Consider the following 27,942-nt stretch of genomic DNA (forward strand, 5'->3'; position numbering starts at 1 on the left):
AGATGCGCACAGCGACCAGCCCCACTGGGATGCGAAGTATCCCTGGATGGAAAACCCGGTCTCTCTTCCTAACAACCGAAAGGCTGTGGAAGCAACATTCCTGAGAATGGAGAAGCGGCTCATGAGCGACCCTCTGTGGAAAGAAGCTTACACGAGGCAAGTCCACGAGATGGTAGAGAGGGGAGCTGCTATTAAGCTCACTAAGGATGTTATGGACAGCTGGAAGGGTGCCCTGTGGTGGGTGAGTCACCTAACCGCCCCAAACCCCCATTCAGTAACTACGCCAGTACGACTAGTCTGGAACAGTAGCCAGGAGTTTGGAGGGGTCAGTATGAATAGTATTTTGCTTAAAGGCCCAGATGTCTTAAATCCCATCAGAGCGGTGCTCCTTAGATTTCGGGTGGGAGAACATGCAGCCATCGGAGACATCACCAAGATGTATAATTCGGTCTGGCTGGAGGAACAGGAAGTCCATGTGCATCGATTCCTATGGAGGGACTCACCGGAGGATGAGATTGAAGATTACACTGTCGTGAGGGTGAACATGGGGGATAAACCTGCGGGATGTATTGCGCAGGTTGCCATGCAAGAGACCGCAAAGTTACCCCAGTTCTCTGAGATGGAGGAAAGAAGGGTAATCGAGGAAGACTCCTATGTCGATGATCTCCTCACATCTCACAATGAACCACACCGTCTAAACAAGATTCAAGAGGGAGTGGAGAAGATACTAAAAACAGGAGGTTTCTACCTCAAGCCTTGGATCCGGTCTGGTCAAAGTGGGAGGAGAGAAGATACCAAGTCCAAAACAGTGACTCTGACTTTATCCAACCAGTTAAGGGAGGAAGATAACAAAGCCCTGGGGGTTGGTTACCTTGTGCAAGAGGACAAACTCTTTGTGATGGTCTCTATCAACTTCTCCAGTAGGAAGAAGATGAGAACTCAGATTGACCTCACTGAAGGGGAAGTAGAAGAACACCAAACCCACTTACTCGTCGTGTTCTACTGAGTCAAATCGCCGGACTGTATGACCCGATCGGTCTAGTAACTCCTGTGAAGCAGAAAGGAGTAATCCTTGTGAGAAGAGCCTTCCAGGAAGCTGGTAAGCTTACTAATGATACCTGGGATGTACCTCTGTCTGACGAGCTCAGAGGCAAGGCAATAGAGCTGTTCAAGGAGTACGCTCGTCTGAGTAGTATTAAGTTCTACAGAAGCCTTACGCCTTCTGGCTGGAAAGGTAGACCCTGGGGAATCACATTTTCTGACGGGAGCTGTGAGTCCTATGGTGCAGTACTTTACTTAAGATGGGAGAAATCAAATGGTGTAGTCACTCGGCTAGTGGAGTCAAAGGCCAAGTTAACTCCTCTCAACCAGAAAGGTGATGCAGTTATGGCAGAGGTATGTGGGGCTGTCTTTGCCACACGTCTGAAAGGATACATGTTGAAGCATGGACGGTTAGACGTGGAGAAGTGGTATCATTTCATTGACAGTCAGACGGTGCTTGGAGCCATCCAGAGAGAGAGCTATGGTTTCCAGACATTTTTTTGCGAACCGAATCGGGGAGATTCAGAAGGCTGGACCTGTAACTGACTGGTGGTGGATACCAGGCAAAGTCAACGTCGCTGATCTAGTCACAAGAGGGTGCGCTCCTGATCTGCTGTGTGAGAATTCTGTGTGGCAGAAAGGTCCCGAGTTTCTCCTCAGAAGTGGCAGCTGATGCTAGAGAGGTAGTGAGTAGGCTCCAGAGAAAAGCCTTTTCAGCAGTCCTTACCAGAGTTCAAGCCAAGAAATTGTTAAATCTTGGCAGTCTTGTTGGTGAAGATCCAATAGTCACAGATGGAGAAAGCGGGGCTTCACGGTCCTCTGAAAAAGGGAAGAAAGTAGCCTTAACTGAGACTAAGGAAGAGGAGACTCTGTGGGGAGCCGCGCTCAGTGACCAAGTGGATCCAACAAGGTGCAGTTCTCTTACTAGACTTTGTGGAATAGTTGGTTATGTCCGCAGAGCTGTAAAGAAGTGGTTGGCCCGTGTATGTAGGGCCTCCAAGCCAGCAAAGTGGGAGGAAGTATTGACAGTTAAGGAACGCGAAGTTGCATTCCAAGACCTATGCTTAGCCGCCCAAAATGGAGTTATGTTTCCTGTGACCACGCTAAACAGGCTTGTTGTCAGCAGGGATGGGGCTTCAGGGCTCCTGAGATGTCATGGTAGAGTCCAGGATTTGACCCAGGGAGAGATTGGTGTACCTTTAGTTCCCTACAAGGCATGGATCGGCGCTCTTCTCACTTGAGAGGCCCATGAAGCTAACCACGAAGGGGTTGCTGGCACACACCTCCGTGTGAGATCTAAAGCATGGGTGATAAGGGGTTCAAGGATTGCCAGAAATGTTGTTGATTCTTGTATGCATTGCCGGAAGATCAAAGCAAAAATGTGTAAACAGGTAATGGGTGAACTTCCCCTTGAACGAACTAAACCAGCCGCACCATTCGAGTTTACAACATTAGACCTTTTCGGTCCCTAAAACGAAGAACGGAGATGAAAATCTGGGGAGTGGTGTTCAGCTGTATGGCTTCAAGAGCAGTACATGCTGACATTGTAGAAGATCTGCTGACGAAAGGATTCCTGAAAACATACCAGCGCTTCACAGCTCTCAGGGGTCACCCAAGAAAGCTTTGGTCGGACCAAGGGACCAACTTTATGGGTGCCAAACCAGTATTACAGGAGCTTTATGAGTTCCTAAGTAACACAAGGATCGGGTCCAGAGGAAAGCAGTAGTTGAAGGAACCGATTGGACATGGGTGTTTCACCCGGCAGACTCTCCCCATCGAAATGGAGCAGCTGAGGCAGCAGTTCGTGTACTCAAGAGGGCGTTAAGTAGTGTTGGCAAGGGATGTAATCTGACAGTGCTAGAGTTCCAAACCCTTCGGTGCCAGAGCTCAGGTACAAGATGAGACCGTGGAAGTAATCACTCCCAACTCACTTCTGCTTGGTCATGCAGGACCCAGTGGGGACTCACGAGGGTTTGAGTATCCAACTTACCCCGTTGTACGTCTGAGAACAATCCAGATTGAGGTTAATAAGTTTTGGAAGCATTGGAGTCAGCTGGCCGATCCAAACCTCTACATCCGGCAAAAGTGGCATGCACCTGCTAGAAATGTTGCAGCAGGTGACCTGGTATGGTTAGCTGATCAGAACGCACTGAGGGGCCAGTTCAGGCTGGGTCGAGTCGTGGAAGTGTGTCCTGATGCGAGGGGTGTAGTACGAGATGTGAGAGTAGCAACATGTCGAAGTTGTCCAGTTTCCGGTGGGCAATCCAAGAGAAACCGAGTTGAGGAAAACTATCCCTCCACCATTCTCCACAGGGATGTTAGAAGGTTGGTGGTTCTGCTTCCAGTGGAGGAGCAGTAAAGGATCCCCACCATGGTGTGCTTCGGTACTGGATCCCCACCATGGTGTGTTTCGGTAAAGGTTCCCCACCATGGTGTGTTTCGGTGAAGGATCGAGACTTTCCCCACTACCGTCCTCCTCGACGTTGGTAGTGTGTTTCGGTAAAGGAGGTTGTTAGGTCATCAAGAACAATTTGTGTTGTTTCAGACATTAAAACCATCTTGAAGATATAATTATTCATGTTATAATGTAATACGTTTATTCATATCAAAGTATGCAATGTTATTTGCATGGTTATGGAGAAATGTTATGTCTAAAAGGGAATTGTTTGGTTATGGTGGCCTACTTGGATTTTAGAATCAGTAGACCAAGTGGGAGGTGTAGAACTTTCCAGCAGGTGTCACTACTGTTTGTTTAGTGATGGATGTTATTTTTATATTCTTGGGTGTTTGAGGAAAAATGTATACATTTACCATCTTATTCTAAATGTTCTGTATCGGTTTCACAGTATGTGTCCAAGTTATTATTGTTATGGTGTTGACATCTAGTGGTTGTTAAAGAAACTGCAGGTTATATATATATCAGGAAGTGCAGCTAGGCACATGGACGATGCATGTTGCTCTGAGTGTTTTTCTTTGGATAATCCTAATCATTCCTTGCCTTTGGAAGTTTTGAAGAGCAATAGCTGTAAGTTTTCTTTATTTACTTGCTTTGGGTAACTCAAAAGTATATTTTGACATTATGTAAAGTTATTAGTTGTGTTATTTAGAGCCATGTTTAGTTATGAGTCTAATTAGAGATTGTATTTCTTTAGTTTCACTCTGATCCATCGTAATGTTGTGAGATCAAGTTACAATAAATGCTGAAACTTCAACTAGCATTTCTTGATTATAATGGATGGAGTTTAACTTGCTTTCTAACTTCGTAAAGATAATACATGAAGGGAGGACAATATAGTGAAAAGCTATTGAGAAGCTACTGAAAAGCAAGCATCAATATAAATATGGAGGATAAATCTAGCAAATCTGGGAAAGCTTCGTTGGTCAGTTCTAAGCGGACATCTTCAAGATCTTCAACCAGTGATGCAGCGGCAAGAGCTAGAGCTGTGGCTGAAGCGGCACGAGCTCGTGCATCATTCGCAGAAAGAGAGCTGCACATGAAAAAGGAAAAGGCCAGATTAGAAGCGGAAAAAGCCACATTGGAGGCTACATTGGAAGCATTGCAAGCTGAAAAGGAGGTGGCAGCTGAGCTTGCTGAGGCTGAAATTCTGGAAGCTGCAGCAGAGGTGAGTGAATATCACAGCGATTCTAAAAGCAGTTCAGACACACCTCTAACTGTTTAAGAATGAACAAATGAGTATGTTGAGGATCAAAGAAAATGGGTTGTCATAGACAGCATCCCTGGAAGTTAATTACAAAACAACACGAATCAGTCATCAGCAATACATGATATCACTCAGATGAATCATTCATGCAACGATGACACCACTTCACATGTTGTGACTGATGAACAACCAACGAGGTGCGAGGTCAAGAAACCAGCTGAAATAAAAATTTCTCAAATTCAAAGTGTACAGTTGCCAAACATCCACACCATTAAAAGAAGTTCTTTCAAGAGCGAGCTACCTTCACCTAATTCGATCAATGCTCCTCATCTGCATTCCTTTGAACATGCAACGCCATACAATACTCCTCGAGCAGATCATACCCAAGCAGCCAACATGACGGACTTCACAAAATATCTTGCACGCAGAGAGCTTGTTACCACTGGACTTACCAAATTTGATGATTGTCCTGAAAATTATAGAGCATGGGAAGCTTCTTTCATCACTGTAATTGAAGGACTGGATCTGACAGCAGGTGAGGAACTTGACCTCTTAGCAAAGTGGCTTGGCAAAGAGTCATCAGAATATGTCAAAAGATTCAGATCTGTGAATATAAACCAACCCAAACTAGCCTTGAAAATGGTCTGGGACAGACTCAGAGAGTGTTATGCAGCCCCTGAGATTGTAGAAAGTGCACTTTTCAGTAAGCTCGACAATTTTCCTCGTATATCAAACATAGACAATGTCAAATTAAGAGAACTCTGAGATCTTCTCATGGAGTTACAATCTGCCAAAGTAGAAGGCTACTTCCCAGGTTTAACCTACTTGGACACTGCCCGTGGTATCAACCCTATAGTGGATAAATTGCCGCATAATCTGCAGGAGAGGTGGGTTTCCATCGGATCAAGGTATAAAGATGAAAACAACGTGCACTTTTCTCCGTTTTCTTTTTCCACAATTTGTATGTTGCGAAGCAAGGACACGAAATGACCCCAGCTTCAAGCTGTCTACCAGCAACACCATGACTCCCAGGTATGAGAAGCCCTCATTTAGGAACACTGTATCCAAAGGTTTCATTTCTGCACACAAGACAGATATAACCACTCCACTGAAATGTCAAACTGAGAAAAAGGAGAAAAGATGATTTAACCAAAATCTGTCCTATCCATAACAAACCCCACTCCCTTGTAAAGTGCAGAGGATTCAGAGAGAAGCCCATCAAGGAACGCAGAACCTATCTTAAGGAAAATGGTGTGTGTTTTAGATGTTGTGCATCAACCTTTCACTTAGTCAGAGACTGCAGAATGCCACTGAAATGCGGAGAATGTGAAAGTGAATTCCACTCAACAGCTATGCATCCAGGTCCGGCTCCTTGGACCTCAAATCCAGCAGAACAAGTGCATACAAAACATGAAATCGAAAGAGAAGAGAACCTCAGTGACTCAGCTGCTGTAAGTTCCCAGTTTGCACAGAGGTATGTGGTAGTAACCATTCAGCTCGTTCTTGTTCAAAAACATGCTTAGTGAAAGTGTATAAGAAAGGACAATCAGAGCATGCAGTCAATATCTATGCAATCCTTGATGACCAAAGTAATCGCACTTGGCTCGTTCAGAATTCTTTGATTTGTTTGACATTCAAAGCAACCCACATTCTTACTCACTCAGAACCTGTGCAGGTGTCATGGAGATGATGGGCAGGAAAGCATATGGATTCCAGATAGAAGCATGTAGTGGAGGTGTGAGCATCGATCTTCCTCCACTTATCAAATGCAATGAAATCCTTGATAACAGGTCAGAAATTCCAACCCCAGAGATAGCACTTTGTCATCCTCACTTCAAATCAATTACAAGATTCATTCCAGATTCAAATGCCCAAATCCTGCTTTTGTTGGGGAGAGATCTTATTAGAGTGCATAAGGTCAGGCAGCAAATCAATGGTCCTCATAATTCTCCCTTCGCCCAGAGACTTGATCTAGGCTGGGACCTGATCGGCGAAGTCTGCCTTGGTAATGCTCATAAGCCGACTGTAAGCAGCTTTAGGACGAATGTGCTAGAAAATGGCAGACCTTCTTTCCTTACTCCTTGCGGAAGTCACATATCTTTGAAAGAAAGGACAAAGCATGGTGGGGAGTTCAATCAACACAATAGTCTAAATGCAGTTACAAAGACATCTAATGACATTGGTCACTCAGTGTTCGAGAGAACTAAAGATGACAACAAGTGTGCTCTTTCATTTGAAGATCAAGCCTTTCTAAAGATCATGAGAAGGACTTTCACAAAGATAAGAGAAACTTCTGGGTCGCTCCTTTACCCTTCAAATCACCCCCGACCACTTCTCCCTAACAATCGAGATCAAGCACTCTCATGACTTCTCTCCTTGAAACGCACTCTGGACAAAAGACCAGTTGTTAGAGAAAACTTTCAAGAATTCATGGGAAAGATGTTTGAAAACAGGCACGCCGAACTAGCTCCTCCACTCAAAGAGAATGAGGAATCCTGGTATCTACCTATCTTTGGAGTCTTTCATCCATGGAAACCAGACCAGATAAGGGTAGTATTCGATTCCAGTACACAGTACCATGGTATTTCTTTGAACAGCACCCTTCTTACAGGACCCGACATGAACAATTCTCTCCTTGGAGTGTTGTTGCGCTTCAGAAAAGAACCTATAGCTGTGACTGTTGACATTCAGCAGATGTTCTATTGCTTTGTGGTACAGGATAATCACAGGAAGTACCTAAGGTTCTTGTGGCACCGAGACAACGACATGTCAAAAGAGATCACGGAGTACCAGATGCGTGTACATGTCTTTGGAAACAGCCCTTCTCCTGCCATTGCAATCTATGGTCTCAGACGTGCAGCACAAGAAGGTGAACGTGGACATGGGTCAGACACTCGCCAATGTGTTGAGCGACATTTTTACGTTGATGATGCTCTGATATCTCTGCCAACCGAAGATGATGACATCAGTCTACTGAAGCATACCCAGAAATCTCTTGCACAGTCAAATATAAAACTCCACAAAATAGCTTCAAATTCAACCACAGTGATGAAAGCCTTTCCTCCAGAGGATTTAGCCAAAGGCATAAAAGACCTGGATCTTACTAAAGAAACCCTTCCTAGTCAGTGCAGTCTTGGACTATGCTGGGAAATGGAGTCAGATACATTCACCTTTCATGTCACAAAGTCTGAGAGGCCTTTCACTCGTCGTGGAGTGTTGTCTGTCGTTAACAGCCTTTACGACCCACTTGGTTCCAGTTACTATAAAAGTAAGAGCTTTACTGTGGGAAATCTCATGACACAAGCGACTGGGACGTCCCACTCCCTGAGTCCAAACAAGAGGAATGGGAATTATGGAAAAATTCCTTACAAGATCTGAAAAATCTCCATATACCACGTACATATGTCCTACTCTCACTTTCCAGTTCAAAGTACAGAGAGATATGTCTGTTCTCAGACGCATCCAACATGGCTATAGCTGCGGTGGCCTATCTTCAAGTTTTTACTGAAGAAGGACTAAGTCATGTAGGATTTATTATGGGCAAGGCAAAACTGAACCCTCGTCTACAGCCCACCATTCTAAGGTAGTTCTTGGCTACATATTCAACGAGACCCGGCGTTTTTTTGTGTATGTACACAACAGAGTGCAGCGAATCTGTCAAAAGTACGGTCCCAGAACAGTGGCACTTCGTACGAACAAATCAGAACCCAGCCGATATTGCCACCAGATCAGTGTCTGCATCACAGCTTGCTAACACACAGTGGTTTAAAGGTCTAGATTTTCTACACAAACCTCTCACAGTTCAACAAGAAACTGAAAAGACATTTGAGTTGGTAATGCCAGAACTGGATGGAGAAATCTGACCTCATGTCACAAGTTTTGTAACTCTCGCTGAAGAAAGGCATCTTACTTCAGAACGCTTTAAACGCTTCTCTTCCTGGAAAGCACTCCTGAGAGCTACCGCACTGCTTATCCACATAGTTCGTTCATTCAAGCCGATCTCAAATACTCACACAAATGAATGCAGAGGATGGCACATATGCAAAAGGGTCAGAACTCCTGAAGAGCTTTTAGCAGCCAAGCTTGTTATCCTTAAATCTGTACAGAAAGAAACATTCCACGATGATTTCAGTGCCTTAGCAGAACAAAGGAACATTCCAAGAAGCAGTGCACTTAAAAAAACGCAATCCTCAGATCCACAATGATCTGCTTAGAGTAGGTGGACGTCTGAAAAATGCTCCTCTGGATCAGCATGAGAAGAATCCGATTATTGTTCCCAAGAACAACCATGTCACAACCCTGTTGGTGAAACACTACCATCAAGAAGTGAAACATCAAGGTCGTCAATTCATGGAAGGAGCAATAAGAACTGCAGGCTTGTGGACTGTGAATGGCAAGATGCTCATAAGCTCCATATTGTATAATTGTGTAACCTGTCGAAAACTAAGGGGTAGATTTGCACAGCAAATAATGGCGGATCTTCCACCAGAGCGTTTGGACATGTCTCCTCCTTTCACCTATGTGGGACTGGATGTATTCGGCCTATGGACAGTTTTGACTCGACGCACTAGAGGAGGTGCAGCAAACAGTAAACGTTGGGCAGTCCTTTTTACGTGCATGAGCACTAGAGCAGTGCATATGGAAGTAATAGAGTCCATGGATACATCCAGCTGTATAAATGCATTACGTCGCTTCTTTTCTATAAGGGACCAGCAAAACAGCTAAGATCCGATTGTGGAACAAATTTCATTGGAGCATGCATAGAACTCACTGTCCAAAAGTATCTAAGTGAACAAGGCTGCTTGTGGCAATTTAACCCACCTCACGCATCACACATGGGTGGTGCGTGGGAAAGAATGATAGGGATTACACGCAGAATCCTTGACGGTGTGCTGCTGGAAAACAAATCTATCCAGCTTACTCATGAGGTTCTGTGTACTCTGATGGTGGAAGTGTCTGCAATAATCAATGCCAGACCACTGGTTCCAGTCTCCTCTGACCCAGAGATGCCATTGCTACTAACCCCTAACATTCTGCTCACCCAGAAGACTGGATTTCCTCTTGGAGTTCCTACCTGCAACTTCTCAGAGAAGGATCTTTATGGAAGTCAGTGGAAAAAAGTACAGATCCTTGCAAATCAGTTCTGGACCCGCTGGAGGCAAGAGTACCTTCCCATCTTGCAACAAAGATGCAAATGGACTGAATCACGCTCCAATCTTTAAGTTGGAGATATTGTTCTCTTGAAAGATAGTACCCTTTGTCGCAATGATTGGGCAATGACTTCTCAAGGTAGTCGTGGAAGTCGTGGCCTAATGGAGGGTTGGACTCCCAATCGAAGGGTTGTGAGTTCTAGTCTCTAGCCGGACGGAATTGTGGGTGGGGGTAGTGCATGAACAGTTCTCTCTCCACCTTCAACACCATGACTTAGGTGCCCTTGAGCAAGGCATCGAACCCCAAACTGCTCCAGGGGCGCCGCAGCATAAATGGCTGCCCACTGCTCCGGGTGTGTGCTCACAGTGTGTGTGTGTGTTCACTGCTCTGTGTGTGTGCATTTCGGATGGGTTAAATGCAGAGCACAAATTCTGAGTATGGGTCACCATACTTGGCTGAATGTCACTTCACTCACTTTCACTTCACTTTCACTTCACTTTTTTTAGGTACAACCAAAAAGTTCTACAGACCAATTTCACAGGTCATTTTGCTTCTTTCAAAAGAGGACTGAAATGTTATAAGCTATATTGATTACAATAAATGCTGAAACTTCAACTTGCATTTCTTGATTATAATGGATGGAGTTTAACTTGCTGTCAAACTTCGTAAAGATAATACATGAAGGGAGGACAGTATACTAAATGCAAGCACATTTATATTTTATATATGTTCTAATATTACTAGGTCGCAGATATGCCTCTTATCATTCCTAGTCACCAGATTGTGAATCTGTACATGCGTAGTTAGTGAGTGCACAGGCGCCCCCTTTATTTTTCATTTTCATTCTGTCGTTGATCAAGACTGGTACGCTTGCCGGTAAGTGTCTGTAAACTGGCATTGCTAGTAATTCAGATCGAAAAATAATATCACATGATCGTGTAATTTCATTAGTTCTTTCTGATGTTTGCTTTGTTTTCATTGCAGGTTTACAACCTAGCGATCTATAATGATTAGTTAACTGACAAGCTAAATGTCGCATATGACGAGCTGTGTATGTGTGCTCAATAAATGCTCAAAAAGTGGCTCAAGTTGTATCCGCCGTGCTTGTCCTGAAACCCTTCCAGTGGGGAGTTTACTGAGCTATAGCAGGTAGCTTAGAAGAAAACTGGACAATTATCTCGTGGAATCACCAAGTAGCCCATTTTTGTCATTAACATACTCACAGTATGATAAACTAGACGATGAGGCCATGTCAAGAGGAGTCGGTGGTTTACCTGGATCATATTTCACTTGATTTAAGCTATTGATAGTTTTGTTGTAGTTAGAAATACGAAGCTGCTAGTAGCTACGTGATTAACTTTAGCTCTCATTAGGCATGCTACCTTGGCTGTTAACTGATTTTAAGTTTCAAATATTCGCAGGCTAGGACTAAACAATATAAATATTATACAATATATGTTTGTAATTATGTCTGACAGGCCTGTACACATCAGAAACAATGAAAAACAAAAGGTCCCTGGAGCGAGTTCTGTATCAGGAATCCGTTTGTTTTCCCCCAAAAAGGGGCGTTACCCTTCGATGACGCCAAAGGAGCGGGGGGGTTGGGCACAAAAATCATAGGAGTGAGCAATAATGGTCAGAAATTCAGTGGGAGTGGGATTAAGAAAACAGTCCCTCAAAGCGCTTTATTACAACAACGCACTGGTAACTGTGGAATGCAAAAGCCTGATTCCTGACATTTTGGGGCGATTCAGAAATCCAGGCCAGACACATTTAGGTCCAAAAAGAGGACATGGCCAGGTAAAAAAGCAAATATCATCACTCTAACGTCATGGCAATGTACACAAACAAAGTACCTCACGTGCAAAAAAATGCGTAAATGTGCTTAACTAATGTAAATCAAGCATCTATGCATAGGCACTGAATTGTTGGCAAAATAACACTTTAGCTAACCAGAGCTAATGTGACCTGCATCAATTAGGGCTGCAACAAACGATTATTTTGATAGTTGATTAATCTAACGATTATTAGAACGATTAATCGACTAATCGCCAATTATTTCACTGATTAATCAATAGAATTTCATTTATTATTCAGCTCTTGCAATTAGTTAAAATACTGTTTTACATAAATTAAAGAGTCAAATCACTTCAGCTTTGGAAAATATGTAATTACAATTATTATACAATTAATTTATACAAATAAATATATTTGACACAAAAGGAGATGACAGAGAAACCTCCTTATTTAATTACTATATGAAAATTAACTTGATGACAGCTCATTCTGCCTAACATCTCCTTTCGTAAGTATATAATATGGATAGGAAACAAAATGAAGGTAAGTGATTAGACGTTTTATTTTTGCATAAACAATTTTATTCTCAAAATTTGTGTCAAACATTTTTGAACAGCAACAATGTTTTTAAAGAATTGTCTTCCGCTCATCAAGCCTGCATGTATTTGATCCAAAGTACAGCAAAAACAGTAAAATGTTGTCGTGTACATTCAAACACAATAATTGGGCATACATAGCAAACATGAGTTCAACGATTTGTGCAAGTAGATTACATACAAAGTCAATGGAAAGACGCAATCAGACGCATCCTCACGCAGGTCTAGAGACACGATGCCCCACTTTTGGAGTGTATGGCCTATAATGGTAATCTTGTTGATCATTATAATAGCATACATTTCCTGTAAAGATATGAATCAAAACAACTCACCTGTCAAGTAAAACAAGTGAGATTGGCATCTCTTTCTAGTTGAAGTTTGTCGCGAAGCTCTCTCCATCTAGAAAATGCAATACTGATATTGATCCTCACTCTTTCTCTCCTCTTGTCCCAAACTATTCTTGGGTCATTTGGTTGGCCCGTACACTTACGTTTACGGGAGCTGTCCTTGTAGACAGAACCAACGGCAGACGGTAAACGGTAATTATGTTCCATAAATAAGTAACACAATCCACCATAAAACGGGCAAGAAGTAAATAAGGAACTGCTTGAAGCAAGCTAGTGGTTTGCTGGACGCTAGACACTACTTCTGCATTTGTCCACGACACTGTTGTCATGCGGTTTCTACATCAGTAAAGGTGGTAACAAAGGGTAACTAACGTCATTGACAGGCGACTGCACTGCCCTGTGGAATTTTTCTCATGATTTACATGTAGTTGAAAACATTAGAGACATTGTTAGTAATCAGCTGGACAAAATATATAACAGTAACCTAGTGGTTTTTGGATATGTTACAGCAAATATCTTACAAATTGTACCTTTAAATCATAAAAATATTGCACAATATTACTGTTTTTGCTGTATTTTGAATCAAACAAATGCAGGCTTGGTGAGCAGAAGAGCCTTCTTTAAAAAAATAAAAATCTTAACGTTACCATTCAAAAACTTTTGACAGGTTATCTTCTCTTAAAATACCTTACTAGGTTATGATCATCAAAACAGTCCTGAGCTAGATAAAGCTTTGATCTTTGCAAACCAAACTATCACTTTAATCACATATTTAATAATAATGTTTAATACCGTAAAGCTGCTTGATTTAAGGTATTGCATAAAATACTATAGACATGACCTGAGTGCTTTACTGAGCTTGTGCAAACATCCACATCGGTGTAATAAGATGCATTTTTAACTGCTGCTTTCACACTGCTGTGATTTTGTTGTTGTTGTTATTTTGTTGTTGAGAGGAAAGCGCGCGTCATTTTCATTCGGATCGGCTAGGGTGCGTTTCTCTGAAGCAGCGCTGACAGAGCGCTGTATCTCTTATCTTGAATTACATCAACCAATGGTTGTTTATTTTCAAAAACTTTCCAGGGCCTTGAAAAAAAATGTTTCAGATTTACAAACTTTCAAGTAGGGATGTGCAACAGTGATCGAGTACTCGAGTACTCGACCGCGATGATCAATCACGTAAACGATGATCGAAATTATTAATTTTTTTTTTTTGATTGGTTATGGCAGCACGTTGGGCGGCGCCCTGATCTCTGATTGGTTAGCTTCCCACTTGATGCCTCCAAAGACATAAGACATAATAATGGCCTCAAAGTCACGTAGTGATGGCTGGCTTCCCTTTGAGAAGAACGATGAAAAAACAGTTGAGGGTAAGCTGTGCAGCGCCAAGCTTTCACACAAATCTACAACAAATACAATGCGCTATCATCTAAAATTTTTACATAAAATATCTGGCGATAACAGACGAGCATTGAATCACTTGACGTAAGACCTAAATGCAACGCAGGCAGAACCGAGAAGACGACAAAGCTATATGCTGAAATGGTGGTGAAAGATTTGCTGCCCATTAGTTTAAGGGACAGAGAAGTTTTACTTGTCCAGTGGTGCCTGGCTGTTCCTGCAACATCTGTTCCAGCGAAGCAAATTTATTAAAACTAAATGTGAACAGGCTGCGCACTCGGCTCTCATCTCTCATCTACACTTTCGGTCAAGTTCACATCTGCATCGGCGAATTTTTTCCAGATTAAAGTTGCAAGAGCTAGTCTACGTCTGATTAATTAACATGAACAATTATGCTAAAATCGCTGCATATCATCGATTCGTTTCATGCCCATATAAGCAATGCCCGATAATGATATTGCTGTTAAATGTTTTATTTTTCTATTATTATTGATATTTTATTACTGATGTTATAATAATGCAGCCAAGCTTTTTTTCCGTCATATTTTTGGGCATAATTCAATTCATATGGCTTCGAAAAGGCGCAGGTTTATGAAAAATAAAACTTAACTTAAAAATAAAACTTAATTACAACTATTACACTTAATAAAGTAGATTAAAATATAGCACAAATCTGCCATGCATTTATAATGAGAACTTTATAGGAATCTATAGTAAAATCTGTCATAGCTCATCTTTCAGCGCGCTGTCATGAAAACGCATCAGCGGGAGCTCGCGCGCTCTCTCGCTCTCTCTCTCTGTCTAACGCATAACTTAGCATCCTATTGTGCTGATACAAGTTGTAATGTTACGTCTGATATGTATCTCAGTTATCTTATTTATCATAGGATGTGTCATAGAATTAGCTTCCGTTTAATGGTATAGGCTACTCTTCACCTCAGGTATTTTTTGCTCCTTTATTAATAACATTGCTTCATCATAATCATTATCTAACCTGTCCTAATCATGTGTTCATGTTTTCATAGACAGATTTTCATGTCAGATTTTTATTTTATTTTTCATTTTCATAACAATCTTCAGATTTTTTCATTATGTACATTATGACCATATTGAAAAATCCATTTTGTGTTATTCAATTCAGTGGTTGCTTAGTAATTTGATTTAAAAAAAAAATTTGTGCGTTGGTTTTTTAGGGTGGTGTCCCACTGACGAAATTAATAATAGGATTGATTAAAATCCCCTAACGCAGTGCCACCCTCCTTAACACCAGATAAATTATGTTCCCACGGCTATGGGTAGGTCTCTCACTAAATACTGATATCTAGAGGAATAGCAACAGCAGAAGTCATAGGTCAGTATTATTAAATTGCAGACAAAGATTGTTGGATAACTAGGTTGGCTTGTATGTTTGGTGCAGAATGGGTGCGGCCCTCATTTTCTTTCACAGGACACACAATTGCTAGTGGGGCCCTTGGTAAGATGCCAGCTCAAACATGGTGGCTTCACCACCTGATTGAAGTTTAGAGCGCAATAAGCAATCCAATCAATACATAAATCAGTGAAACAAACTTCGACTCAGATAAATCAGTTGAACCAAGAGATCATACCCAGATGGAGGCTGGATGAGGACCCATGGGAGGAGGGCAGAGAGGGTGGAGGTGTCAGAGGGGAGTGACCAGGCGTCAGTCCAATGGGGCTGGGAGAGGAAGAGTATCCTAGGCTGTTGTAAAAAGATTGGCCAATGGGCGTCAAGCTGCTAGCACCACCACGCTTATACAGGTCAGAGCTGGCCAAAAGTGAGTCCCGACGGGTTGTGCTGCTGCTAGTGGAACTTGATACTGCAAGAGTACAACAATAACAGACAAAATTTAAAAAAAAAAAAAAAAAAAAAAAACAAAGATGAGCACAACTGACAAACTGATCTGCTATGACAATCTAATCCATCTAAAACGCTATTCAGTCAATTACTTTATATAAATCAAGGGCATACATTTTTGACTCTCATATACTCAATTTCTGCACGTCCCAAATCAGCTTGTCTGCACCCTCAAGAGGGCAAATAAAACATGTCAGATCAATTTCACAGCTCGTTATCGGGGCAGTTCTACAGCTTGATCATCATACAGGCACAGGAACTACATATAATTTTACAAAGATATAAAAAAACAGCACCAACGTATTAAATTCTGGGAGTAGCCTTTATTTCTTAGTCAATTAATCATATTATGTAACAAACATTTAAACATGTAAATATTTTCTTAAATATACAAATTGGCAATGGTGTGATTGATGCTTTTAATATCCAAATCCGTTAAAAGGATTTTTAGGCTGTATTAATTATGTAAACCGGAACCGGAAACACTTCCCATAACACCCTATGTACTTGCTACATCATTAGAAGAATGGCATCTACGCTAATATTTGTCTGTTTCTCTCTTATTCCGAGGTCACCGTAGCCACCAGATCCAGTCTGTATCCAGATCAGAGGGTCACTGCAATCATCCGGATCCAGTACGTATTCAGACCAGATGGTGGATCAGCACCTAGAAAGGACCTCTACTGCCCTGAAAGACAGCGGAGACCAGGACAACTAGAGCCCCAGATACAGATCTTGTCTTAGAGGACCACAAGGACAAGACCACAGGAAACAGATGATTCTACTGTACAATCTGACTTTGCTGCGGCCTGGAATTAAACTACTGACTTCGTCTGGTCAAAGGAGAACTGGCCCCCCAACTGAGCCTGGTTTCTCCCAAGGTTTTTTTCTCCATTCTGTCACCGATGGAGTTTTGGTTCCTTGCCTCTGTCGCCTCTGGTTTGCTTTGTTGGGGTCACTTCATCTACAGCGATACTGTTGACACTATTTAACTGAACAGAGATGACATCACTGAATTCAATGATGAACTGCCTTTAACTATCATTTTGCATTATTGACACCCTGTTTTCCTAATGAATGTTGTTCAGTTGCTTAGACGCAATGTATTTTGTTTAAAGCGCTATATAAATAAAGGTGACTTGACTTGATGATAATAAACTCCATACAGTGAGTAAAATAAGTATTTGAACACCCTGCTATTTTGCAAGTTCTCCCACTTGGAAATCATGGAGGGGTCTGAAATTGTCATAGTAGGTGTATGTCCACTTGTCCACTTATTTATACACGAAACTGCTCTACTGATCATGTTCTGGTTACTCCACTACACACGTCGGATCACTTCCTCTTCACTCTTAACCTCAACATGATCCCTGACACATCACTTACCCCTCCACATGTCATCTTTCAACGTAACCTACGCACACTTTCACCCTCCCGCCTATCTGCAATGGTTTCATCTTCACTTCCTTCCCCATAAACTGTTTGCATCTTTGGATGCTAACAGTGCTACTGATACTTTCTGCTCCACCCTTACATCTTGTTTAGACACTGTTTTCCCCTCTATCTTCCAGGCCAGCCCGTAACACCCCTTCTGCCCATTGGTTATCTCATGTTCTACGCGAACACCGTTCTAAGCTTAGAGCTTCTGAAAGGGTGTGGCACAAGTCCAAAAATACTACTGATCTTATTGTGTATCAGTCACTCCTATCTTCTTTCTCTGCTAATGTCTCCTCTGCTAAAAGGACATACTACCATAACAAAATTAACAATTCATCTAACTCTCGCATGCTTTTTAAAACATTTTCCTCACTTCTTTGTCGTCCTCCTCCTCCTCCTGCTTCATCTCTAATAGCTGACGACTTTGCAACGTTTTTCATTAATAAAATTAAACACATTAGTGCACAATTTTCCACACCACAATCAGTCAAGCTCATGTCACCAGCAAACTTACACTCATTTACATCCTTCTCTTCACTCTCTGAGGCATAAGTGTCAAAACTCATCCTTTCTAATCATCCTACAACTTGCCCGCTTGATCCAATTCCATCTCATCTCCTTCAAGCCATTTCTCCTGAAGTTGTACCTGCACTCACTCACATCATCAACACTTCCCTCCACACTGGTGTTTTTCCCTCATCATTTAGACAGGCACGTATAACTCCACTACTTAAGAAACCCAACCTCAACCCATCTCTTTTAGAGAACTACAGACCAGTTTCCCTTCTTCCTTTTATTGCAAAAACACTTGAACGAGCTGTGTTCAAACAAGTCTCTACATTTCTCACACACAACAATCTCCTTGACAGCAACCAATCTGGCTTCAGAAGTGGACATTCAACTGAGACGGCCTTGCTCTCAGTTGTTGAAGCTCTAAGACTGGCAAGAGCAGAATCCAAATCTTCAGTACTTATCCTGCTTGATCTGTCCGCTGCTTTTTACACGGTTAATCACCAGACCCTCCTATCAACGCTACTGGCGAAAGGCATCTCAGGAACAACACTTCAATGGTTTGAGTCTTACCTATCAGATAGGTCCTTCAAAGTATCTTGGAGAGGTGAGGTGTCCAAGTCTCAACATCTAACTACTGGGGTGCCTCAGGGCTCAGTTCTTGGACCACTTCTCTTCTCTGTCTACATGGCATCATTAGGTTCTGTCATTCAAAAACATGGCTTTTCATACCACTGCTATGCTGATGACACTCAACTCTACCTCTCATTCCATCCTGATGATCCGACGGTAGCTATTCGCATCTCAGCTTGTCTAACTGACATTTCTTCCTGGATGATGGACCGTCACCTTCAACTCAACCTTGCCAAGACAGAACTGCTTGTGATTCCCGCAAACCCATCGTTCCATCACAATTTCACCATCAAGTTAGGCACATCAACCATAACTCCTTCAAAAACAGCTAGAAGCCTTGGAGTTATGATTGATGATCAGCTGACTTTCTCAGACCACACTGATAAAACTGTCCGATCCTGCAGATTTGCTTTATTCAACATCAAGAAGATCAAGCCCTTTCTTTCGGAACATTCTGCACAACTCCTTGTTCAAGCTCTTGTTCTGTCCAGGCTGGTCTATTGCAATGCCCTCTTGGTAGGTCTTCCAGCCAATTCTATCAAACCTTTACAATTAATTCAGAACGCGGCAGCAAGATTAATTTTTAATGAGCCAAAAAGAATACACGTCACACCTCTGTTTATCAATTTGCACTGGCTTCCAATAGCTGCATAAAATTCAAGGCATTGATGTTTGCCTACAAAACTACCACTGGCTCTGCACCCATTTACCTAAATTCGTTACTTCAGACTTATGTGCCCTCTAGAAGCTTGCGTTCTGCAAGTGAACGTCCCTTGATTGTGCCATCCCAAAGAAGCACAAAGTCACTTTTACGGATTTTTAAATTAAATGTTCCCTTCTGGTGGAATGAACTCCCCAACTCAATCTGAGCAGCTGAGTCCTTAGCCATCTTCAAGAATCGGCTTAAAACACATCTCTTCCATCTTTATTTGACCCTCTAACTTTAACACTCACTATTCTAATTCTATTCTTTAAAAAATCTAATCTTTTTGTATTATATTTTCTTTTCATTTATTATGCAATTGTATATGTATGCGTCTGTGTATGTGTAAAGACCTCTAACTAGCTTGCTCTATTCTTTTATTTTTTTATTCTATCTGTTTTCTATTTATTATATTAGTTAAAAACCCATGCTACGTGTACTGTGTTAACCTAACTGAGACTTGTTATAGCACTTATATATCATTGCTCTTTTTGTTGTTTTTGATTGCTTCCACTGTCTTCATCTGTAAGTCGCTTTGGATAAAAGCGTCTGCTAAATGAATAAATGTAAATGTAAACCTAATCCAAGAAAAAAAAATATGATTTTTTAACTATTTATCTGTATGATACAGCTGCAAATAAGTATTTGAACACCTGTCTATCAGCTAGAATTCTGACCCTCAGAGACTTTTTAGTCTGCCTTTAAAATGTCCACCTCCACTCTATTTATTATCCTAAATTAGATTAACCTGTTTGAGGTCGTTAGCTGCATAAAGACACCTGTCCACCCCATACAATCAGTAAGAATCTAACTACTTACATGGCCAAAACCAAAGAGCTGTCCAAAGACACTAGAGACAAAATTGTACACCTCCACAAGGCTGGAAAGGGCTACGGGGAAATTGCCAAGCAGCTTGGTGAAAAAAGGTCCACTGTTGGAGCAATCATTAGAAAATGGAAGAAGCTAAACATTAGAGCCTGACCGATATATCGGCTGGCATTATCGGCTGATATGAGCTTATTGCATTTAAATCGGCATCGGCAAACAAGAGAAACAGAGTCTTGTTACTCATGTTATGAGTGTTGCATAGTTTGCCCACCAGAGGGAGGTCTGCAACTCCCCGGTTGACAACAGCGCCAGAAATCCACTACAGAAGAAAGCGATCAGCCAAGCCACGGAGATGTACTGTTTTGACGGTGAGTCTGTCGTTCGTCATGTAAAATGATTTAGTTCATACACTGTATATAAAAACGGTGTGGTAGTTCTAGCTACCGGTCTTATCACTTCTAGATATTCTGCAACATCACTTACAGCCACTAATGCATTGCTATATTAGATTAGCCACAAAGCTAATACCATGTTTATCAGTGGAAGAGCACGAAGATTAATAAGAGGTCAAACAATAATGTTAGCGTTTAACTTATTCTAAATATATCTGCAGTGTTTCCCACATAATGACCACGTAACTGTGGCAGGGGTGCGTGTAGTCAATGACTAGAAGTTATGTACAGCGTGCCTCGAAAAAACAACTGTTATGTTATTCTAACGCTAATATAGCTTCTTTTTTTTTAGCAGCTTTTTTCCTTTTAAATGCTTGCTATTAACTTGTTTGAAGGTGGTTCTTCTCAAAATTGACAGCGGTGTGTTCATGAAACTAACGTTAACCATTCAACTTTGAATTGATTCCGTAATCTTCCGGTAACAGTAGGCTAACTTTACGTTCACCAGCGCATAACGATGTTTTGATTCAGACTGCACAAAGAGAAGAGAAGATATAACTTACGGGTCCATTGTGAATGTGTCTGTGAGAGCAAATATAGTGTAGCTCCAGTAACTACAGTAGGTGCGTCAGAAATTATTAAACCAGAGGGGACATGTAAATAAATGTGAGCTGAACAAGCGCTTTTTTCTTTTTTACAGATTGTTTCAAAGCAGCTTTACAGACATAACAGGAAAATGTTTTATTAATATTGTTAAATATAAGTAGGTAATACCTATTGCTTGACAAATAAAAAATATATAAATATATATATATATATTTCTCATTTTTGCCTATGTAGGAGATCCATGTTTATTATTATTATAATTCTAATGATGACATGAGTAATGATACATGGTGATATTATTAATGCATGTGCTTATTCTTTCTCCGTCTCTCTTTCTGACCTACAGAAGGCTGAAAAAGGTGAATGCTGTAGCAGCAAAGTGTGGTACTACTTCTGTAAATACTTTAACTTTAGTATTATAATTTATTTACAGTACACACACAAACTGTTAAAACCAGCTTGAAAGTAGAAAGTAAAAGTGTTAAATGTTTAAAACCAGACTGTTTTTTGATCATTAAAAAATATATACTTTTGATGTGCAATTGTTTAGTCATTGAGACTGTAATCTAAGACTTTTTTTAACATAACCCCTTCTGGAAAATGGTTTATACAGCCCACATACATAGAACAGGCAGATATTTTGCTATTGAATGTTGTGTAAGTGCAGTTTATAGGAAATTGGTCTAATATCCAGTTTATTTTCAAAATCAAAATATCGGCTTATAAATCGGATCTTTTCGAGTTAATATCGGCATCGGCCCCCAAAAATCCATATCGGTCAGGCTCTACTAAACATGACTGTTAATCACCCTCGGACTGGGGCTACATGCAAGATCTCACCTCGTGGGGTCTCGATCCTAAGAAAGGTGAGAAATCAGCACAGAACTACACGGGAGGAGCTGGTCAATGACCTAAAAAGAGCTGGAACCACCGTTTCCAAGGTTACTGTTGGTAATAAACTAAGACGTCATGGTTTGAAATCATGCATGGCATGCAAGGTTCCCCTGCTTAAACCAGTACATGTCCAGGCACGTCTTAAGTTTGCCAATGACCATTTGGAGGAGACCAGAGGAGTCATGTGAAAAAGTCATGCGGTCAGATGAGACCAAAATATAACTTTTTGGTCTTAATTCCACTAAACGTGTTTGGAGGAAAAAGAATGATGAGTACCATCCCAAGAACACCATTCCTACTGTGAAGCATGGGGGTGGTAGCATCATGCTTTGGGGGGTGTTTTTCTGCACATGGGACAGGGCGACTGCACTGTATTAAGGAGAGGATGACCGGGGCCATGTATTGCGAGATTTTGGGGAACAACCTCCTTCCCTCAGTTAGAGCATTGAAGATGGGTCGAGGCTGGGTATTCCAACATGACAATGACCCAAAGCACACTGCCATGATAACCAAGGAGTTGCTCTGTAAGAAGCATATCAAGGTTCTGGCGTGGCCTAGCCAGTCTCCAGACCTTAACCCAATAGGGAATCTTTGGAGGGAGCTCAAACTCCGTGTTTCTCAGCGACAGGCCAGAAACCTGACTGATCTAGAGAAGATCTGTGTGGAGGAGTGGGCCAAAATCCCTCCTGCAGTGTGTGCAAACCTGGTGAAAAACTACAGGAAACGTTTGACCTCTGTAAATGCAAACAAAGGGTACTGTACCAAATATTAACAGTGATTTTCTCAGGTGTTGAAATACTGAATATTGAAATATAATATTTGCAGCTGTATCATACAAATAAATACTCTAAAAAAAAAATATATATATATATATATATTGTAAAATCTGGATAATTTTTTTTGACTAGGTCTCTCACAGTGGACATGCACCTACGATGACAATTTCAGACCCCTCCATGATTTCCAAGTGGGAGAACTTGCAAAATAGCAGGGTGTTCAAATGCTTATTTTCCTCACTGTATATGTGACCCTGGACCACAAAACCAGTCACAATGGTACATTTTTTGAAATTGAGATGTACACATTTTAAAGCTGAATAAATAAGCTTTCCATTGATGTATGGTTTCTTAGGATAGGGCAATATTTGGCCAATCTATTTGAAAATCTGGAATCCAAGGGTGCAAAAACATCAAAATATTGAAAAATTGCCTTTAAAGTTTTCCAAATGAAGTTATCATCAATGCATATTACTACCGTATTTTCCGGACTATAAAGTCACACTTTTTTTCATAGTTTGGCTGGTCCTGTGACTTCTGGTCAGGTCAATATTAATTTGACATGAACGAAGAGAATTGAACCAAGAGAAAACATTACCATCTACAGCCGCGAGAGGGCGCTCTATGCTGCTCAGAGCTCCTGTAGTCTACATGGAGCAGCATTGAGCGCCCTCTCACGGCTGTAGACGGTAATGTTTTCTCTTGGTTCAAAATAAATGTTACTTTAAGTCCAGTGCGACTTATATATGTTTTTGTTCTCATAAGTCAAATGTGACATACTTAGGTGCGACTTATAGTCTGAGAAATACGGTAATCAAAAATGTAGTTTTAATACAGATACAGTATGAAGTATTCAAAATATCTTCACAGAACATTATCTTTATTTAATATCCTAATGATTTTTGCCATAAAAGAAAAATATATAATAATACTGTTCTGCCTTTGGCTGCACAGTAGAGCACAGAACACTATTTAGAGTCCTAGCCTCAGAGGAGACAACAGAACAATGGATTTATTGATTTACTGTATAATCAGAATCAGAATCAGATTGAACTTTATTGCCAGGTATGTTTACACATACGAGGAACTTGCTTTCATGATAGAAGCTCCGCAGTACAACAGAATGACAGCGACAGAACATAAAACACATAATAAAAGAATAAAAAACACAAGTAGATAAGGAATGACAATATACAAATTGACAATTGTAGGCAGGTATATTACAAAATGGTAGTTATGTATGTACAGGTATATTATGTGCAAAATTTAAGTGTATACTAAGTATGTGTGTTAGATAAATAAGTGTATGTGTATATAAAGTGTAGTGTGTTCCACAGTTATTATCAATTGTTCATTAGATGGATTGCCTGAGGGAAGAAACTGTTCCTGTGTCTGGGTGTTCTGGTGCTCAGTAGTGTCGACCAGATGGTAACAGTGGGGAAGTCGTGGCCTAATGGTTAGAGGGTTGGACTCCCAATCGAAGGGTTGTGAGTTCTAGTCTCTGGCCGGACGGAATTGTGGGTGGGGGTAGTGCATGAACAGCTCTCTCTCCACCTTCAATACCACGACTTAGGTGCCCTTGAGCAAGGCATCGAACCCCCAACTGCTCCCCGGGCGCCGCAGCATAAATGGCTGCCCACTGCTCCGGGTGTGTGCTCACAGTGTGTGTGTGTGTTCACTGCTCTGTGTGTGTGCATTTTGGATGGGTTAAATGCAGAGCACAAATTCTGAGTATGGGTCACCATACTTGGCTGAATGTCACTTCACTTCACTTCACTTCAAAGAGGGAGTGTGCTGGATGTGAGCGGTCCAGAGTGATTTTGTCAGCTCTTTTGCTCACTCTGGATAAGTACAGTTCTTGAATAGATGGGAGGGTTGTACCAATGATTCGCTCAGCAGTTCGGACTACCCTCTGTAGTCTTCTGAGGTCCGATTTAGAAGCTGAGCTGAACCAGACAGTAACTGAAGTGCAGAGGATGGATTCAATGATGGTGGAGTAGAACTGTTTCAGCAGCTCCTGTGGCAGGTTAAACTTCCTCAGCTGGCGAAGGAAGTACAACCTCTGCTGGGCCTTTTTCACAATAGAGTCAATGTGAATGTCCCACTTCAGGTCCTGAGAGATGGTGGTGCCCAGGAACCTGAATGGCTCCACTGCAGTCGCAGTGCTGTTCATGATGGTGAGTGGGGGGAGTGCAGGGGGGTTTCTCCTGAAGTTCACTATCATCTCCACTGTTTTGAGGGTGTTAAGCTCCAGGTTGTTGAGAGTACACCAGACAACCAGCTCTTTAACCTTTTGTCTGTAAGCAGACTCGTCACAGTCCTGAATGAGGCAGATGAGTGTGGTGTTATCTGCAAACTTCAGGAGCTTGACAGATGGGTCCTTAGATGTGCAATCATTATTGTACAGGGAGAAGAGCAGTGGGGAGAGAACGCAGCCCTGGGGAGATCCTCACATAAGTCCCCGGTCTGTCTAGGTGTTGCAGAACAAAATGCAGTCCAATTTTACTGCATCGTCCACAGACCCGTTTGCTCTGTTGGCAAACTGAAGAGGATCCAGCAAGGGTTCAGTGACGTCCTTCAGGTGGGCCAGCACCAGTTTTTCAAATTACTTCATAACTATGGATGTTTAAGCCACAGGTCTGTAGTCATTTAGTCCTGTATTTTTGGGTTTCTTTGGGATGGGGATGATGGTGAAGCGTTTGAAGCATGAAGGGACTTTGCACATCTCCAGCGATCTGTTGAAGATTTGTGTGAAGAGGGGGGCCAGCTGGTCAGCACAGGATTTCAGACAGGATGGTGTAACACAATCTGGGCCTGGTGATTTTTTCCTTGCAAAACATCCCACACACCATTACACCACCACCACCAGCCTGCACAGTGGTAACAAGGCATGATGGATCCATGTTCTCATTCTGTTTACGCCAAATTCTGACTCTACCATCTGAATGTCTCAACAGAAATCGAGACTCATTTTGCCAGTCTTCAACTGTACAATTTTGGTGAGCCCATGCAAATTGTAGCCTCTTTTTTTCTATTTGTAGTGGAGATGAGTGTTACCCGGTGGGGTCTTCTGCTGTTGTATCGCATCTGCCTCAAGACTGTGCATGTTGTGGCTTCACAAATGCTTTGCTGCATACCTCGGTTGTAACGAGTGGTTATTTCAGTCAAAGTTGCTCTTCTATCAGCTTCAATCAGTTGGCCCATTCTCCTCTGAACTTTAGCATCAACAAGGCATTTTCGCCCACAGGACTGCCACATACTGGATGTTTTTCACTTTCACACCATTCTTTGTAAACCCAAAAAATAGTTGTGCATGAAAATCCCAGTAACTGAGCAGATTGTGAAATACTCAGACCGGTCCTCAAAATTGCTTAAAGCACCTTTCTTTCCCATTCTGACATTCAGTTTGGAGTTCAGGAGATTGTCTCGAAGAGGACCACACCCCTAAATGCATTGAAGCAACTGCCATGTGATTGGCTGATTAGATAATTGCATTAATGAGAAATTGAACAGGTGTTCCTAATAATCCTTTGTTTGGACACACCTTCTCATTCAAAGAGTTTTCTTTATTTTCATGACTATGAATCACACTGAGGGCATCAAGGGCTATTTGACCAAGAAGGAGAGTGATGGGGTGCTGCGCCAGACGACCTGGCCTCCACAGTCACACTTTTTTTGTAATGTTTATAATTCCATATATAATTCCACGTGTTAATTCATAGTTTTGATGCCTTCAGTGTGAATGTACAAATTTCATAGTCATGAAAATAAAGAAAACTCTTTGAATGAGAAGGTGTGCCCAAACTTTGGTCTGTACTGTATGTATGCATGCATATTATATATATATATATATATATATATATATATATATATATATATATATATATATATATATATATATATATATATATATATATATATATACACACACACACACACACACACACACACACACACGTATATACATATACACATACGCACACACACGTATATACTAGGGGTGTAACGGTTCACAAAATTCACGGTTCGGTTCGATACGATACACTGATGTCACGGTTCGGTTCGGTTCGATACGTTTTAGATGCAGCAAAATGTAAAAACATCTCAACTTTTCAGAATGCCGCAAGCGCACCGCGGGTCATGTGACAAGAACCAACCAATCAGCTTCATCCTTTCCCGTAACAACGTTGAGAGCTCAGCCAAGATGAAGGAACAGCTGATCATAGTTGTATATGGATTGCAATTTTGAAATAAATTCAGTAGCAGAGCTACTGCAAGCGATTTTTAGAGCTGCAAATCCATTTATCCTTCGCTGAAATTTCCGCGTCTCATGGAGAGAGCACGTCATTGTTGCTTAGCAAAGACAGACGCCTCAGGAGAAAGACGCGCTTAGCGTTTTCCATGCGTTTTTAGGCACGATATGTGAACGGCCCCTAAGGCGCTCGCTCACTCAGCACGCGCTGAGGGCTCGTTGCAAAATGTCTAATGCATTTAACAGACCAGAAATATAAGATCCTAAAATAACCAACAGGTCTGGTGTTTGGGTTGGATTCCCTGTAAGCTATAGTGTCTAAATGCTGCAGGGATAGTTTGCTGCGTGCATGTTTCTCCTTTTTTTCGTCTTTTCCCAGATAGTACTGACGCATATATCCCAGATATTCCCGCTGGTTTTTTTTTTTTTTTTTTTGGAATCCCGCTGGTGTACCCTGTCATGTTGCAGATGCGACATACCGTTGTTTTTTTATCCACCACTCTCTTGCCATCACCATTATAGCTTAAAGGGAATCCAAAGTGCACCCAAACACCAGACCTGTTGGTTATTGGAGGATCTTCTCATTTCTAGTCTGTTAAACGCATTGGCTATTTTGCAACAAGCCTTCAGCGTGTACTGAGTGAGCGAGCGCCTGCTGAGTAGCCTAACATAAACATATAAGATGGTGTTTTTTTCTTCTTCGGGAGTGTCAGGGGCGTTGCCTGTTACGTTGTTTGGGTTATTGGGCTACCTTGTTGAACGCATATCATTATATTTCTTTCTCTCTCTTTTTTTTTTTTTCCAAATATAATTAATTACTCCAACGAACCGTTCGGTATACATAATGCGTACCGCGTACCGAACCGAAAGCGTCGTACCGAACGGTTCAATACGAATACGCGTATCGTTACACCCCTAGTATATACATATATACACATACATACACATATACATATATACAGATATATACATACATACATATATATACATGCATATACATACATACATATATATATATATATATATATATATATATATAT

At 41.5% G+C, this 27,942-nt stretch overlaps 1 protein-coding gene across 4 annotated transcripts in view; it reads right to left on the reverse strand.

The window, feature by feature from the left end:
- LOC113063440 (pumilio homolog 2-like) overlaps positions 1-27,942 on the reverse strand; it is a 165,563-nt gene that overhangs the window by 63,718 nt on the left and 73,903 nt on the right. For all 4 annotated transcript variants that reach the window (XM_026233830.1, XM_026233828.1, XM_026233829.1 and 1 more), the window contains exon 14: positions 15,603-15,833. In XM_026233830.1, the coding sequence (XP_026089615.1) occupies positions 15,603-15,833 (231 nt within the window). The remainder of the gene's footprint in view (positions 1-15,602; positions 15,834-27,942) is intronic.

Source organism: Carassius auratus, chromosome 45 (genome assembly GCF_003368295.1).
Source record: "Carassius auratus strain Wakin chromosome 45, ASM336829v1, whole genome shotgun sequence".
Classification (NCBI taxonomy): Eukaryota; Metazoa; Chordata; class Actinopteri; order Cypriniformes; family Cyprinidae; genus Carassius; species Carassius auratus.